General features: G+C 41.7%; 1 protein-coding gene across 1 annotated transcript; it reads right to left on the bottom strand.

Moving 5' to 3' along the window:
* Positions 1 to 8237: 8237 nt before the first annotated feature.
* Positions 8238 to 16269, bottom strand: tegt (testis enhanced gene transcript (BAX inhibitor 1)). Its single transcript, XM_036531921.1, has 10 exons — positions 16156 to 16269; positions 14614 to 14710; positions 13747 to 13855; positions 13138 to 13258; positions 12941 to 12989; positions 12643 to 12740; positions 12150 to 12229; positions 11439 to 11539; positions 11123 to 11198; positions 8238 to 10876 (listed from the first exon to the last, which is right to left on the bottom strand). The coding sequence occupies exons 2-10, from the start codon at positions 14667 to 14669 to the stop codon at positions 10853 to 10855; spliced, it is 714 nt and encodes a 237-aa protein (XP_036387814.1). The 5' UTR covers positions 14670 to 14710; positions 16156 to 16269; the 3' UTR covers positions 8238 to 10852.
* Positions 16270 to 17557: the final 1288 nt, after the last annotated feature.

A 17557-nucleotide genomic window follows, 5' to 3' on the forward strand; every position in this document is an offset into this window, starting at 1 on the left:
ACGGCATTGATGCTTTGCCCTGCAGTCACTCATTTCCATACAGACGACAGTGATATTTTGTGGAAATTGATGTTGTTTCCATGATAATACAAACAAATATTGAACTGATATAATCAGTTCAAAACTGTAAAAAAGGCCAAACTAAAGTGTTTGTGCAAATGATGACTGACTGGAATTTAGAAAATAAATGGGATTACTAATTACCAATACCAAATAAAAAGGTTAAAATGTAGAGACAGAATAGTAATTAATCTGTTTATACAGTTATTGTGAGCTTGGTTTGCCAACTTCATGCCCATACGGCACCACTAACCTGTAGGCCTATGTAGATACAGACACCAAGTGACATGCAGTAGAACTACTTCCTGATTTCAAAAGGTGATTTATTTTTGCATTAATTTACATACTCAGACACAATTCTTTGCTCCCTGGAATGATTGAAAAACAGCGGAGAGCAAACTTACACCACAGTGTCTGCTGAAGGTTTCCCCAGGAGCGAAAATGGTTTGCGACACCATGTTGGGCCAGGCTGGACATTGGTTGTCAGAGGGACACTAGCACGTTTGATTATTCAAATGTTTCAATCACCAGATCGTTAACTTGGATCGAATGCTTTATTATTAACATTAAAGAATCCAGAGCTTTATTCTTCTTCATGAATATTCCCGAAGGAGAGCCAGAGAACCCAGAGTGAAACAGCAGGTGATTCATCGATGTTCTTCAGTTTCTTGCCTGAATGTGTGGGTGGACAAAGATCACACAGCAGTGAATCAGTCTTCACACAGAAAGACCTGGACTTTCATGCACTGCTTCAAGGAATCCAAAAGTTCATGGTTGGACAATTTGAACAATTGATCAAATATTCACATTTAAATGAATATACTATTCATACCAATACAGATCCTTAGTGTCTATATAGGTTTTTATAGGTCGGGTACCTAGTGAAATTGACAAGTCCAAACTCAAATGTGTTAAATTGTCAATATAATAATCATCAGCCAAAAAAGAAAGAAAGAAAAAGAAAAAGTAAATGCACATAGTGAGATTCATCTATGTCCCAAATGTGCCTCGTGTGATTCATTTGGGAGAATACTTTCACTGTTAAAGCTTCTTATCATAGGAAGCGTTAACAGCACGGATAACACCAACGGATTTGGTTTGAAAAGATGTCATGTCATGATGTCATGAGCAGCCATAGAATCCAATAAACTGCACTTGTCCAAGTATTAGTATTGCTGTTGGAAGAACGCTACGATTTTTCTGCTTCAGTGTTTGGCTCATCCACTGGTGCAGTGTGACTAACAGTGACAGATGGAGAGATGTCTATGAGTATACCAGAAATAAAGACAGACCCGACACGATCAGTTCCTAAAAACAATGAGAACAGGACAGTTTTTTGAAAAGAGAAACTAACGACAACACTACGGAACACTGGCGCTTTAAACATTTCTGTTAAAATGCCAGAGCTGCTGGCAGGATATAGGCAACTGTGAATTATACCACAGTGCATTTCTTACTGTGTTTTCCTGTCACTGCATAGAATTGTAAATTGCACAACAATGTACCCTGTTATTTTGTACACACAGTGTCATACTGATGAATTATTTCACTGTATTCTTCATTTTATTTCTATGGTTTATTTTAAAAGTTGGATGTGTTTACTGTCCTGGATTGACATGCTATTGTTTAAATGAGAATTGACTTTAAGTGGAATTTATATCACATTTCAGATAAGTGAAACGTTGTATTGAAGCAATATTACAACAGCTAGCTACAACATCCACCGTAAATGGGTCCTATAGACACAGAATATGTAACATACTGAATGTCCCAAGGGGCTCACACTGAGATCAGGTGTCTTTCTTGACGTGGGAACTCTGTCAGCGATCTTCGCACTGCTTTGGATAAACGGTAAAAACAGTACCTCATAGCAATGACACACTGACCTCCTGGCCGTTTTCCCCCCTGCAGGTTTAGGCTAACTGCCTGTTTTTTCGTAGTACGTTCGTGCAGGCAGGGGAGTGGCCACATGGACATCGGTGGATCAAATGCGCTTGTTGAAACGCATTCTATCATTACTGTATTACAATGGCAGGAGATATTTCAGCAGTGTGCGGTAGAGTGATACATGTTCAGATGTGGACTGTCCTGTTGTGTGTACCGTTGTTCTTGTGATTTCATTATAGCCGCTGTTGTACCCTCGTCTTGCAAGTCAGTGTGGATAAGAGGGTTTGCCTCTTCACAAAAATGTGAAACGCAAACGAGAAAACGGACCGATTATGGGTTCTCATCCAATCATTGAATCACATGTGAGTCACACTCCAGATGGAATGAAAACCAGGGAGTGAAAATCTGACGGTCCTCCCATGTATGGCGTCAGATTTATGTCAAAAGTCGCGAGCGCATAAAACATTCTCGCGCACAAAGTAGCCACCGCGCGCAATAGAATTTCTGCTTGGCGAGCGCTGGACGGCATACGTGCTCGCGCGGGTTAACTCTGCTCTCGAGATTGCATTATGCTCGTGCGAATCGACCTGAGTTTTGACAATTTGGGGGCGGAAACCAAGGCAGGCACTGGCCCTCTTATGATTGGTCATTTTGAACGCAATCACACCCAGACGACCTCCTTGAACCTTGATTGACAGCTTCCGTTAATTGAACGACAGGCATGTGATTGGCCAGAGGCTTGTTATTTCAAACAACTTAGTCCTGACAACAAGTTCGGAGCTGAAGACACAGTGGGCGGAACGATGGCGACTATGGGGCGCCGTTAGTAAAAATGTATTCACTGATTTATCCTGCACAGTTTTTGCATATTTAACATTGTCAAATGTAAAAAAAAATGCAGTACAATTTTATACTGTCACTTTTTCATACATTAATAGACAAATTGATGCAAATCTGTCACAGTCTTTTTCAAGGGTAATATTTTTCATTAATAAAAAATATGAAATAATAACTTGTGTAAATATAAGTGTTAAATGTAAATGTTATAAATGTAAATGTTAAATATAAATGTAAATGTTAAATGTTAAATATAAATCTAATATGCAAATGTGGAGACAACTTTATTGTCAATTCTCCAATATGCACAGGACATACAGAGGATAACCCACAGTAACAATACAACAGTTAGACGTAACACAGTGACACTGAGAGACAAGAACAAGAATTTTCACAGATATACAATAAACACAAATGGCTCAATAACACAGACATAAATAAAAATGTATGACATTTGTGACAGGACAAGCTACAAATATTTACAGCAAGGGCATCAAGGCACATAGTAGGTTTAGAAATATAAAAATATAACAGATTGTAGCAGCTGATGTAGACTGTTATATAAGTAAAGTGACTGTGTAGATCTGTGTGAGTTTGTGCGTGATTAATGTTGGGAGTAGGAATGGGTGGAGAATAGTCTAGACTTCAGTATGGGGGGGGGGGGGGGGGGTCAAAGTTCAGTTCTGTGTTGGAGCAGATGGCTGAGGGTGGGAAGAGAGTTCAACTTCCTAACAGCCTGGTGGATGAAGCTGTCCGTCAACCTTGAGGTACAGGCCTGGAGGCTTCTGAATCTCCTCCCAGATGGGAGGGGACTGAAGAGCATGTACGATGGGTGAGTGGGGTCACCAGCAATGCTCTGTGATTTACGGGCTAGGCATGTGTTGTAGATGTCCAGGAGGGAGGGGAGTGAGGCACCAGAGATCTTTTCTGCTGCATCCACTATGCGCTGCAGGGTTCTCCTGTTGGTGGTGGTGCAGCTTCCAAACCACACAGTGATGCAGCTTGTAAGGATGCTCTCAATGGTGCCACAGTAGAAGGAGCACATGATGGGAACTGGGGCTCTGGCTTTCCTCAGTTTGCGGAGGAAGTAGAGGCGTTGCTGAGCTTTCTTGGCCAGTGATGTGGTGTTGTTTGACCAGGAGAGGTCCTCTGTTATGTGCACACTCAGAAACTTGGTGCTGCTCACCCTCTCCACAGCTGCACCATTGATGGTCAGAGGATGATGCTGGGTGTGCTCTCTCCTGAAGTTGACGACCATCTCCTTTGTTTTCTTCACATTCAGGGAGAGATTGTTGTCGCCACATCACTTGGCAAGTTGGCTCACCTCTGTCCTGTAGTTAGCCTCATCTTTGTTGGTGATGAGACCCACCACAGTTGTGTCATCCGCAAACTTGATGAAGATGTTGGAGCTGTACTTTGGTGTGCAGTCATGGGTCAGCATCGTAAAGAGAAGGGGGCTAAGCACACATCCCTGAGGGGCCCCAGTATTCAGTATGATGTTGCTGGATGTGTGGTTGCCGACCCGAACTGCCTGTGGTCTTCCAGTGAGGAAGTCCAGTAACCAGTTGCATAGTGAAGTGCTAAGGCCCAGGTGATCCAGTTTCTGAATTAACTGCATGGGGATGAATGTGTTGAATGCTGAGCTGAAGTCTATGAACAGCATTCTCACATATGAGCCCTTCTTTTCCAGATGGGTGAGGGCTGAGTGGATAGCAGTGGAGATTGCGTCATCTGTGGACCGGTTGGCTCGATATGCAAACTGGAATGGGTCCAGGGAGGGAGGGAGGATGGATTTGATGTGCTGCATGACGAACCGTTCGAAGCACTTCATTAAGATGGGCGTCAGTGCAACAGGGCGGTAGTCATTGAAGCTGGATGGATGGCTTCTTTGGCACAGGTATTATTGTGGTTGCTTTGAAGCAGGTAGGGACAACTGCCTGGCTCAGGGAGGTGTTGAAGATGTCTGTAAAGACATCTTTGAGCTCCTCTCCTCTCCTCTAGTAACCTTACCAAGGTAATAGCTAGCAGTTTCTTTGCAAGTTAACATACTACGAGTTCACCGACTGTGTTTCTGGTCCGTGACGGACATATGTCATCGCATAACCATCATGTGCTGTATTGTCTACGACTACATAAGAGCAAATTTTCACACACATTTCCAAAAATGTGTCCCTTTATCTCGTTAGCCGGAGCTCATTTAGCTCTTGCTAACTTTTCATCAATTTACATTTACATTTATATTTAACATTTACATTTAACATTTACATTTAACACTTATATTTACACAAGTTATTATTTCATATTTTTCATTATTGAAAAATATTACCCTTGAAAAACACTTTGACAGATTTGCATCAATTTGTCTGTAAATGTATGAAAAAGTGACAGGTTAAAATTGTACTGCATTTTTTTTACATTTGACAATGTTAAATGTGCAAAAACTGTGCAGGATAAATCAGTGTATACATTTTTACAAACGGCGCCCCATAGGCGGCGACACCTGAATATTTACATGTAAGTGATACTGATAGTGCTTCGTCTAACAGCCCAGCAATTTACTTACTTTAACATTACTTAACCTTTGGTCTATCGCATGCAATCGGCTGAATGAGAGGGGAAGCATAGCTAACGTTAATTAGCTAACGTTATTGCTAACGTAATAGCTATTTACATGTTCCAACCAAACCTCAGAATAAGTAAATTACTGGGTTGTTAGACGAAGTCATCTATCAGTCTCACTTACATGTAAATATTCAGGTGTCGCCGCCATTGTTCCGTCCACTGTGTCTTTAACTCTGAACTTGTTGTCAGGACTCAGTTGTTTGAAATTTCTCAGTTGTTTGAAATTTCAGATGTGGACTGAAGACATACCTCTTCAGATTCTACCTGGACTGACACCCTTGCCATTTGACCTAAGATCTAAGATTCTTGGCTCATACTTGTAGCACTATCTCTTACGTTGTATTTTGTAGCACGTATTTGCCTAGGTAGTATAGCAGCACTTTATTGTCCCAGTGACTGTATGTGATATTTGTAACCTCAGATCAGATTAGTTCTGTCTCGCTACACTGACCTTGCGCTCAGCTTCAGCACTATCTGCATTGTAGCCTATGACCTGTACACATCTTGCCCTTGTGCCTGTTGTTTGTCCACTAGGCCTATTTGCACTTTTGTATGTCGCTTTGGATAAAAGCGTCTGCTAAATAAATAAATGTAAATGTAAAATGACAAGCCTCTGGCCAAACACATGCCTGTCGTTCAATTAACGGAAGCTGTCAATCAAGGTTCAAGGAGGCCGTGTGGGTGTGGGTGGGTGACTGCATTGAAAATGACCAATCGTAAGAGGGCCAATGCCTGCCTTGGTTTCCGCCCCCAAATTGTCAAAACTCAGGTCGATTCGCACAAGCAGAATTCAACTTTGCGCGAGTGTAACGCAATCTCGGAGCAGAGTTAACCCGTGCGAGCACGTATGCCCTCCAGCGCTCGCCAAGCAGAAATTCTATCGTGCGTGGTGGCTGCTTTATGCGTGAGAATGTTTTCTGCGCTCGTGACTTTTGACATAAATCTGACGCCATACCCCATGTGCTAAGCACGATCACGACTAGGGCGGTTTTTCGCACTTGACCGAAAAAGATTTTTGGGGGCCAAGCAGCGAAGCTGCGAGGCAACCATTTTGTTTCTACCTTTTCTTCTTATTATTATTACACATCTTTCTTCCATCATTGAAGTCTATGGCAGCCCATAGAACCGTCTGGTAAAAAGTTGTGAAATTTGGCACACTGATTCGGTACCCTCCCTTGATTCTTTTCACCAAGTTTCATATTTGCACCACGAGCGCTCTAGCTAGTTGGACCTGCATTTACACATGTAACTTTTGAACCGTTTCTCCGATTTTCAAAAATGAGGTACCGTTGGAATCCTTGGGTCAAGCCGAGTTCAACGTATCCTTGATGTCAATATTGGATATCAATATTTTCTGCCATATTGGATTTTTTCAAAAACACGAAAAAAGTTTCACAGGTCACAAATTTTCTCCAATCTTTGGCACACATGATCTTCAGACCAATCCTCACAAAAGTTATCGAATGGATTTTTCATTTTTGAAAGTGTTCGCCCAACACAGCCAATGGAAATCAGCAGCGAACCCGCCAAACAGGAAGTGAACTCATATCTCTGCAACGCTTTCACGTATCAAAAACAAACTTGGTACATGGACTTGGGACCCCATTGGGGGGATGCACACAAAATTTGGTGGTATTTTGCCTCTAGGGGGTGCCGTATTTACCAAAAAAGTATTTAAGCCAATAACTGTTTATAAGTTGGGATTTATATTTCACATGAAACTGCTTGTGAATGCTTATAGTTATGCATGATGTAATAACATCATTTTGCCATGGCAACTCTGGCCTGCTTTGGCACTTGGCCCCGTTATTGCTGCTTGCAGCTATATTTTTTTTCGTTTCTGTATTCAAGTCTTGCTGAGTAGCAGTGCCACAGTCAACAAGACCGTAAATACTCAGCGGGTACATACAGCCATCTCAACCGCCGATTTTACGGTTGACATAAGTTGACAATGATTCTGTCTACATGTGGCAGCAACTTGCTGAACTGACAGCAGGCAAGAAGCTTGTGGGCCAAGAGTCTTTGGTACAGCATTTCTCTCCATAATGCACAATCATCTTATAGAATTAAAAAAGCTATTGTCCTGAAGACATTTCCACAAAAATGGGAGTACAACCCTCCTATTTAATAGGATGACCTTGTTGAACAATTTCTGTTCATTATTAATATGAGCACTTCCTGTTGAACCCAAGAATTACAAACCCAGTGCAACACACACCCACAAACGCCTCCCTTTGTTTCAAAGAAGTGTTTGACTACCATGTTTTTCAACTGGGACCCTAATATACACACTAATACATTGTGTGTGTTTGTGTATATACAGTATAAAGTGCTTACCGTTTGTTGTTCTTTTGCACTTATACTGAGGAGGTAACCCATTATCATGAATGGTGTTCAGATTGGTTGCATCTTAAACCCCGATTTGAGGGCCTGACCTATTGGTTTGTGACATCATATTAGTGCTTAAACTGATCCTGAGGCTGGCTTCTATGGCATGCCTGTCAAGATGCTCTCCATGTGAGTAAATACACTTCTGTGAATTGTGATTGTGTGAACACATTTAAAGAGTTGTATTTAGACCAGACTTAAGTCCACAATGCTCAGCTAAATGTCCATCTGTTACACATGCATGCATGTTGGAGTTCCAGTCTGCGGCATTTCTGTGTACAGTAAACGACTATTTCTGAGATGAACAGTTTGACGCTGTCAACATACGCATCACATTTCTGCATAATGACTACACAGAAAGACACCTAGTTTAATCAAAGTTTATTTTAGCAAATTTAAATTTGTACATTAATTGAGCAAAATTATAACACCAATCTCCAGAAGGTAAAACAAGCTTGCTCTTCACATTATCAGGATATGCTGTTTCTTTTCAAAAAAAAAAAACAGATTATTTAGCACTCTAACTGCTGATGGTTCGTTAACCTGGCAATGTAATTGGCACTTCTAAGGAAATAAAGAGTAACCAAGGAAAAGGGTGTAACTCGACATTTACATCTCTAACTCTTAGTTCTACTGAAGCTCCCGATGAAGCGTGGCCATTGAAAATGTTTCATAAAGAATGAACCTGTGATGAGTGTATGATGAAAGTCTCAGTGGGAGAAACTGAAGAGTGTATGAAAACTGTTAACACTAGGAGAGATGTCTGAAGTGAGTTTGCGGTAACCAAGCTGAGGCAACCTGCAAGAAAACTGCTCAGAGGAGAGTAACAATAAAACATCTCCCTTCTGACCGCTTCCCTTGAACTGGTCTTGGAACAAAATAAACCAATAATAGACGAGAGGGTAGTGTGATTATTGGAGCAATAGTGAATCAGTTGTTAGGTGTGAGGCATAGCACTCAAAGCATTATTAATAGTAGTAGTATTATAATCTGTACTTAAAAGATTAGTGTATATGTAAGATGAGACAAACTGACTTCCAAAACCACCCCCCCTATAAACACATACTGTATGATATTAACAGAATTCATCTGGTCTTCTAAATAGGAGTCTTCCCTGACAACTACAGAGTGGAAATGGCCACGTCTTCTTCCATGGACAATTTTCGATCTTTAGAAGGGAAAGTGCTTGAAAGTTCAGCCCTGGAAGGCTAGCTGCACATTGCATTTCTGAAAAGGGCCCTGCACAGTTATGCCATTACAGCTCAGATTCAGGGCAGGTGGGAACCAGGAGAGACCTGAGTTTTTCTGGAAAACGGTGGCCTGATTCGGCAGCTGTAAGACGTCTACTCATTGGACTCTAAAGTGCACTTGGAAATCATACAAGAGTGATGGGCTGATTTGCGGAAGGGGAGGGGGACTCATCACATTGTAATTAATTTAAGTGTAAACGGCTACACCACCAGCGACCTTAACAAACGCTATCAAAATCAACTGGAACAATCAGAACAGTAATGATCTCAGCTGTGGGCAATTACAGTGGCTGCAGGGATCAAGCACACCTTTCACACATATACAGAAAGTACTTATTCGCTGCCCTGTACATAGGATAGGTCGAGGGAGAAAGGTTCCCATACGAGCCATTCCTCTCACACATCTTCCAAACCACTGTCGGCATGCAGTGTACTACCACATCAGGCTCTGCACAGCTTGGAGTTGGGTCTGAGCAAGTTGGAGACGGATCTTACGGCGGGTCTTAAAGTAGGGCCATGTGACATGGAATACATGTTGTGCGATTTGGAGGCAGATCTGTGCAATTTAGAGGCAGGGCTACTGAATGGATCCCTACCCTAGGTAGGTGAAGCTGCCCAAGCAATCACGCAGAAGGACATGCAATGCTATGTGACAGCAGGCAGTCTGAGAAGACCCTATAGACTGTAAAGAGATGAGTGTTTTTTCTCTGAACCCTGTTGGCATGGAAGGCATAAGCTAACTCTCTGCTTCCTTGGTTGACCTTGGCTTCCATTTACAAAGGAGAAAACAGCTCTCCAAAGCATTCCCCTGACACTGACAAGTTCTTTCAGTGTCACACAATTATGTATGCATTGGCCTTTAAAACATTTACAAAGTGCACTCAGACCTCAGATTCAAGTATACGTCATATGACAAATTTGGAGCAAATTTTCTTAATTTCTTTCGGTATAAATAGTCTTCAACAGCCCCTCAAAGGTTTTCCAAATGGCAGAAAGCACAAATCCGCACAAAGAAATTGGGGATCAACTTGCACAATGACAAACACAAAAAGGCCTAAAATGAAATTTGGCAAAAATCGAGTCAAAGTAGACTTGTCCGTGAAAGAGAAAGCTTTGAGGAGAAGGGTGACAATGACAACCAGTCAAGCAACCCAAAAACCCTGTTGCCTATCGATCATAATGACAGCAGAATCAGAAAGAAACAGCATTAACACCCACTGTACTAACGTGACCAAATACAGTTTCTATTTGAGCAACAGCTCCCCCAGTTGGACAAATTTAATCACTGCAGCATCAATGACTGCAGTTCATTTTTTTGTCCATCATCCGAGTTCTTTCAGACACATAGGGGGGGCAGAGTTTTCGTATTAATGGCAAGCATATAAAAAGCAGCTTTTCATAGATTTCATTTTAGGCTCAAAAGCCCTGTTTGACTCACGGCATTATCACCACTCTATTCTTACATCACAGGTGTTCATGTTGCCCATGAATAACAACTGAGTGACAGGAACTATACAAATAGTTTTGTTTCAGTTCACATCACAATATTTCCAATAACAAAAATAAAATAAAAATAGAAATCACTGCACAGGGACTTTATTACATCAATTCTCAAATATCAACTCTTCTGTGAAGCCAAATCCAAACACTACCATTTTCAAATTAAGACGCTATATCAAAATACGAAATTAAAATAAGCAAAACAATGACTAAGAGGAGAAGGAAAACGCACCAGAAGCATTCCAGATACTATTCCTGGTCAGAATGTTGTTGGTTTTTAAACTTAAAGTTCAGTTGACTTCTCCTGCCTACTTCTTCTCCTTCTTCTTGTCCTGTAAAGGAGAGAACCCATCATAGTGGAAGTATGAACAGCCCCTAATGAGAGCCAAAATAGAAGTTCACACAGCTGGTTGGATAAATCACAGTCATGTGTGACAGATACAGACACCTCCTTTCAGTATGTGTGTACGCTGTTATGTGCATACTGCACAGTCACAGGCTAACTGCAAAAGAGAGCCTCATCATGACACATGGGATATTTTTTCAATGCAGTTTCAACTTTTTCAGTAGGACATTACCTTCTCATTCATGGCGAGCAGCATCATGAGCTTTCTGAAGATGGTCACAAAGTCCAGGAAAAGATCCACACAGTGCCTTCAAAATGGAGAAACAAAAAAGTCACAAGCAATCAGATTTACGCTGAACAAATCTTTGTTTCTGAAGCCAGACATATTTACATTCAGATAGATCAGAAAAAAATTTGATCAGAAAAAAATTGTTTTCAAGATCAGTTCTTACTGGATGCAGTCCTGTTGCACTCTGGTACAGGCCTACATCCAAGCCTAGAAACTCGGTGAACAGGGACAAACAATGAGGATTTAAGGGAGGCCTTACCAGATGTAGTCCTTATCTCCCATCTCTGCCTTCTCAATGATGAGCTGGGTGTCGAAGAGCACAAACCCACACATTATGGTGAGTCCAAGGTACATATGAGCCTGTAAATCCATAAAAGATAATTACACCACGCCCACAGCAAGGCTCAGACACACAGGAACTGAGTCAGCATAAATGCCTTCCTGAGACCACATTTAGAGTGCTGTGTGCAATTCTGGACACTACAAGTGGGACAGAAAAGTTCTCATAAAAGCAAAGAGAAGGGCAACAAGACTGGTTCCAGGTGTCAAACCCATATATATTCAAGTTATAAAGAGGTTTAATTTTTTCAGTCTCAGCAAAAGGAGACTGGAGGCAGATTAATAGCAATTCTAAAAAGGAGTAATAACATTGATTAGAGAAGCAACATCAATCAGAGTTCGGCCCACAGATCACAAGGACACAGATGGAAGTTAATTACATGTAAATTTCACACTGAGACTTAGAAGTATGTTTTATGCACACATCTATTTTTGAACGGAACAGGCTATCAGGACTCATAGAAGCAGAGACCTTGGGGAATGCAGAAGACCAGGCTTGACACAGTGCTAGATACACTCTGAACTACAGTGAAAATCATGTGCTCAGATGGGATAAGCCATCTAGTCTTGTCATTCAACCTTCTTGTGTTCTGGCAAAGAAGGGTTGATTGCACATTGTCTTGACTTTCACCTTGAAAAGCATGACGGATCCAAAAAACATGTTGACCAGGGACACCAGAAGAAGAATGGTCAAGCCAGACATTAGTGTCCCTGAGAATACAAAGAGCACACACAAAAAAACACACTGTATATTTTAAAACCATAAATTCACTATTAATATATTTTAATAGTTATCAGTATACTAAACATGAAAGAGAAATACAAAGTACCACAGAGATATGGATTCAGATGTAGATATTTTTGTGAAATAATGTAAATGCTTTCACTTTCAATTCTGAAAGTGTCTGTGTAGGTGTGTGTGTGTATGTGTGTGTGCGCGTGCACGCATGTGTGTGTGTCTGTGTGTATGTGTGTATGTGTGTGCCTGCCTGTATGCGTATGCCTGTGCACTCACGCACGTGCATGCATGCAAGCTCACATGCCTGTCTGTCTGTGTGTATGCGTCTGTCTGTGAGCGTATGTGCGCACATGTATATGTGCATGCGTGCAAGTGCGTGTCTTACCCCCCAGAAAGAGGTAGCTCCTCCGCTGGGCATAGAGGGCACTCAGGGTGAAGCACAGGAAGATGATGGAGGTGCCCAGGAAGGCCGTGACAACGATGCTGGACAGAGACAAGGAAGCGACAAGAGCGTTTCAAACAGTCAACCGTGAACAAAAGTCTCTCATTTCTTCGGTACTGAAGGCACACGGAGCTTTGTCAACGCTAAAAGTCAAAACCTACATCAATGCGCACATTTGAACGTATACACTCTGAATTAATTTATTTTAAAAAAAGGACAAGAAACAAGGTTGTTTTCTCACCTCGGATTAACGGAGATGACGAAATCCAGTGCGGGCCCCAAACCGACACCTGTCAAACAGGAAGCAAACGCCAATGACATACTTCACTGCCGCTTCACTGCCTGCCACAAGCGATGATTTTTCGCTACTCTCCACTTCACAGCAGTGACTCTGAGGCTAGCTGGAAAGTAGCTCTTCACGGCACAGTACAACTTTACCTGTAAAGAAGGCAAATCCAGCAAGGATGGCCAGCCTCTTCTTCTCAGTCTGCGAGCTGTGTGGTGTTGTGGCCAGCCACGCCATCATTCCCAGAGATCCCAGCATGGACAGTAGGCCGCCCTGAAAAATGCATGGAGGAAACAGAGTTGAGGTGCTGTTAATCCTGTTCCAGTGGGTCAGGTCGCTCTGCTGCTGCGTGCCTTGGAGTCAAACCAAAGCAAACCGGCACAGCAACGCCAAAATGTGGACCGAAACCCAAGATGGCGCAGGCATTCAATTGACATTCCAGCATTTACCACAATGTACATGCAGACAGACATTACTGCAGGTCAAAACTGAGAATGAGGACAGCGAATCTTGTGAACTGCATCCATTTCAGTCCTAAACCTTGCATCAAGTACAATGACTCCCAAACCACACCCTCACTCAGAATAATTCCTTGCAAAACACCAAATGTCACCATATACAATGAGCTCCAGTCTACACCTTGCCTTTTTCTTAATTCTCTATCAAATAACCATTTTATGCTTTAAATATCACTTGAACAGGGCATTGCACTGTGGCTGTGGCCCTTGCCTGCGCCCGGAGAGACTAAGGCACAGGCTCACCTGGAAGAGCCGCGTGATGACGTGGACGTAGGAGCCGGCAGCAGCAACAAACATGCACACAGCCAGGCTGGCATACACATTCTTCAGGTGCTGCCGGGTGGAGTGGGATCTGGAGAGAGAGAAAGAGTACAGAGATAGAATCAGAGCCAAAGGCAGCCTTGTGCTGCTTATCTCTCCATACATGTGTGGCCCGGGCAGGCACAGATACAGTCAGCCAGAACGAGTTTCTGAAGCATTAGTTTCATAAACAGTGAAACTGAATAATAACTGATGTAAGTACAACTCCTGTTGGAAGTCACAGTGTGTGTAATGATTTTTTTTTAACATTTTTTACATTGTTACTTTTTTTTTGTTCTTGGCTTATGCTCCATGACACCTACAGGCAGCAATGTACTATAAACTATAGACTATAGACAATGTACTATGTACTATAACCAAAAGGTTCAAGTCCCAGGTGGCCACCTGCTCCTACACATAACACGTAAATAACACGTAACATAAGGCATAACACGTAAAATGACAAGATATTCAAGTCTCTCTGGATAAGAACATATGCTGAGCAAAAGCAATCTAAATGATCCAGTGATGTAACTGAAAAAAGTTAAATCAACAAGATCTCCATTATGAAGTTAGTGTTTATATATGATTTTTTTACATATATGATGGCTTTTACACATATCCAGACTGAGACATATACAATTACCAGAAGACAATTTTAATAAATAAATATTGGTTATTTTATTAATAACAGCAAGGGAATGGTCTGATGAGCCACAGTTAAATGGAAGCTGTAATGAAAACCAACCAACTTGTGCAATTCAAGCAAAAATGTAAACTCTTTTGAGTGGAGGTAACCTAAACACTTACATTTGGGAGAATTTAAACAGGGCATCAAAGTTTATGTTGCGGTCAAACACATTCATCTTCAACAGCTGATGGTGATCTGACTCTGGAATGAAATTACCTGAAAAGGAAGTGGAAACAAAAGTGAGCCAGTACGCTCAAACCTTACTTCTGGGACAGGAACAGTGGCATAACAAACTCTAACCTGCACATGTGATCCCAGTCGTAGTTAAGATGTGACCACACCAATCTGGTATTTACAAATACGAAATCCACTGCTTGTGTGAAGAAAAGAACATTTCACTTGTTTTTTTCCGACATGGTATCTTGTGTGTGGTGACAACCACGCAGCGAACGAGGAACTATTAAAACTAGAAAGAGGGTCAACGAAGTAGATTATCACCTTGTGGTTACAACACTGCCGATCTTCTACCACGGATCAGGAAATTTTACAAACCGCTTCTGTACACACACTTTCTCCTTACCCTGGTTACATAATCGTAATGTTTTCAGTTAGCCAAGTTACACAGTTGCGACAGTGCCAAAGTCCTCCCCAGTTCTATGTACACATACATGTTGTGGTTTGCGTAGTTTTAATGCCCTATTTGCTATTTTAGCTAAGATTGCTCACGCTAAGAACTGAAACCGAGGAGTGACACGTTTTCCTCTGTTCAACCATCAAGCGCCAGGCTAATACGACTGCCTGACTTGACGTTAGCTAGTGCTAAATTGTACTCAAACGCCTCTCCAGTGTGCATTCCCTTGTTAGTTCGCTAGTCCAGCTAGCTAATGATGAAATGTTGATGTAATCAGATAACGTGCCTGTCTAACTAGGTTACATCAGGCCAGGCGCTACAGGGTTTTGTTGAAATAAGAAAGCGCACACTGTTAGACTTAAGTGATCGGTTTCACCACTTTCCTAACGTATTTAACAAAAAATAAACATAGGGCAGCGGAAACCGAGTTAGTTAAATAACATTAGTGCTTTACCTTACTGACATAAACGAACAGGGGGCGTTACCAGGGCAGTCAGATCAGTAGCTATAGCTACCTAGGCCCACAGCTAACGTTACCTAGCAAGATAAAATGGATCTGGAATTAAATACAGACACTACGAACGTTACCTGATTTAACAATCTAACCGTTAGCTAAATATAAAATTTAAAAACGTGCCGATGAGATTCACCACGTCCACTAAATGTAAGTTGACGATGGCTAACCAGCTACAGCTGGCTAACACCAGATACGCTGCATAACTAGCCGCTAGCATGCTGGCTAGCTAACTGTACAAAAAACAGCCCACTTCTTCAGTTTTGTTTACATTCATAAAGAAGACCAATGTCAACCAACGCACTAAAGCTTCTCTACTGCGGAAGTTAACAATCCGATTATCCTGCAGTGAGTGGAGGCTACAGCTAGCTTGCTATCGTTCTCGTAATTTCCCTTCACGGCTGAACAGGGACATCTTGACTGAGCGAAAACATAAAAACAAACAAATGTGGATCGTTTCTGTTTATAATGAAATCAGACTGTACACTAAATGTATAGCATGTAAAATTCATTTACCCGATCGATGTCACCAAATGTATCAGTCCGACTTGATCTCTTTCTTAATTCTTCCCCTTTCGCCTTTCAACTTGCAGTGTATCTTTCAGAAAGTGCGTTTGCTAAGCTCTGCGTGGTGACGTCACGGTGATAGTCACCCACCCCCGGGCAACAGAGGCACAACTGTTGCGTGTGTTGCCTGCAAAATTGCGTGTTGGAACGATCAAACAAAAAAATATTCAGCTAACAACTGTACACCAATTGTTTATCACGTCAATAGTAAACAACAACGTTTTGACAGTTCATTCTCAGTCGTGGATCGGGGTCGATTTAGAAACCTGCGTGAAGTTGGCACCCCAAGTATTTAAAAAGTTCGAAATGGTATTACTGTTCGTTTGTGCTACGTTTGTGCCGTAAAAAATTTCGTTTGTGCTGCTATGGTTTTTTTAGATATAAACATTGCATTTTCGGGCGATGACGTCACCCGGCACCCCAAGCTTCTCCGAACTGCTCCAAAATGGTCTCGTTCGTTTGTGCCGTAAAAATTTTCGTTTGTGCTGCTATGGATTTGTAGATATAAACATATTTTTGGGCGATGAGGTCACCCAGCACCCCAACCTTCTCCGAATTGCTCCGAACGTTGGGATGGCCCATTCAATTCAATGGAACTTTCTACTGCATTCTGAGGAGCCGTATAATTATTACTTACAAGGCCTGAGTTGCATTTGCTAATTAGCTGGTGAACGTTAGTTACATAGTAGCCGTCAAGGTAATTAACGTTGTTGAATGACGTAGCGTGCATCTGCACTTGGAACTTCTCTTTCGGGGAAGGAGGTTTGGATTGCGAGCGGTCCCTCTTGACCTGTATATAACTTATATATATATATAACTTAAATGTTTCTGTCTGATATTTGTCCTACTTTTTAAGTTACTTACATCTAGTCAGTAGCACAGATTTGACGCGAATAACGCTACAACCTGGACAAAGTTGTAGGCCTAATCGGCTCAGAGGGAGCTATTAGTGTTGTAAAACACTGTGTGTAATGATTCACAAATTGTCCAAAATAGATAGCTAGCTAACTAACTATACGTTTGTATGTTTTGTTTAAGGCATAGGCTAAACATTATATTTTATGGACTGTGACGTCACCAACACCCGGACGTTTGTGCCGTAGGCTAAACATATCTGTTCGTGCTGCTATGTTTTTTTAGACGGATATAACGTGATCATTGCTGACGCCATTCAAACTTTATTGGAAACAATCCAAAATAGCCTCTGTGGATTGGGTTGGATTCAGATATTAACTCTAAGCAAAGTCGATATCATTAAATGTGACATTGCCCCATCCTTTCCCTTTTAGACGGTGATCACGGCACTACAGGTCAAGAGGGACCGCTCGCAATCCAAACCTCCTTCCCCGAA

This window comes from Megalops cyprinoides, chromosome 6 (genome assembly GCF_013368585.1).
Source record: "Megalops cyprinoides isolate fMegCyp1 chromosome 6, fMegCyp1.pri, whole genome shotgun sequence".
Taxonomy (NCBI): domain Eukaryota; kingdom Metazoa; phylum Chordata; class Actinopteri; order Elopiformes; family Megalopidae; genus Megalops; species Megalops cyprinoides.

Coding starts and splice junctions, on each gene's coding strand:
- tegt (XM_036531921.1), bottom strand. CDS start 14,669: ATGAATGTGTTTGACCGCAACATAAACTTTGATGCCCTGTTTAAATTC. Junction 13,856..14,613: donor CTGTTTAAATTCTCCCAAAT/GTAAGTGTTTAG, acceptor CTCTCTCTCCAG/ATCCCACTCCACCCGGCAGC. Junction 11,540..12,149: donor GATCCGTCATGCTTTTCAAG/GTGAAAGTCAAG, acceptor ATGGATTTACAG/GCTCATATGTACCTTGGACT.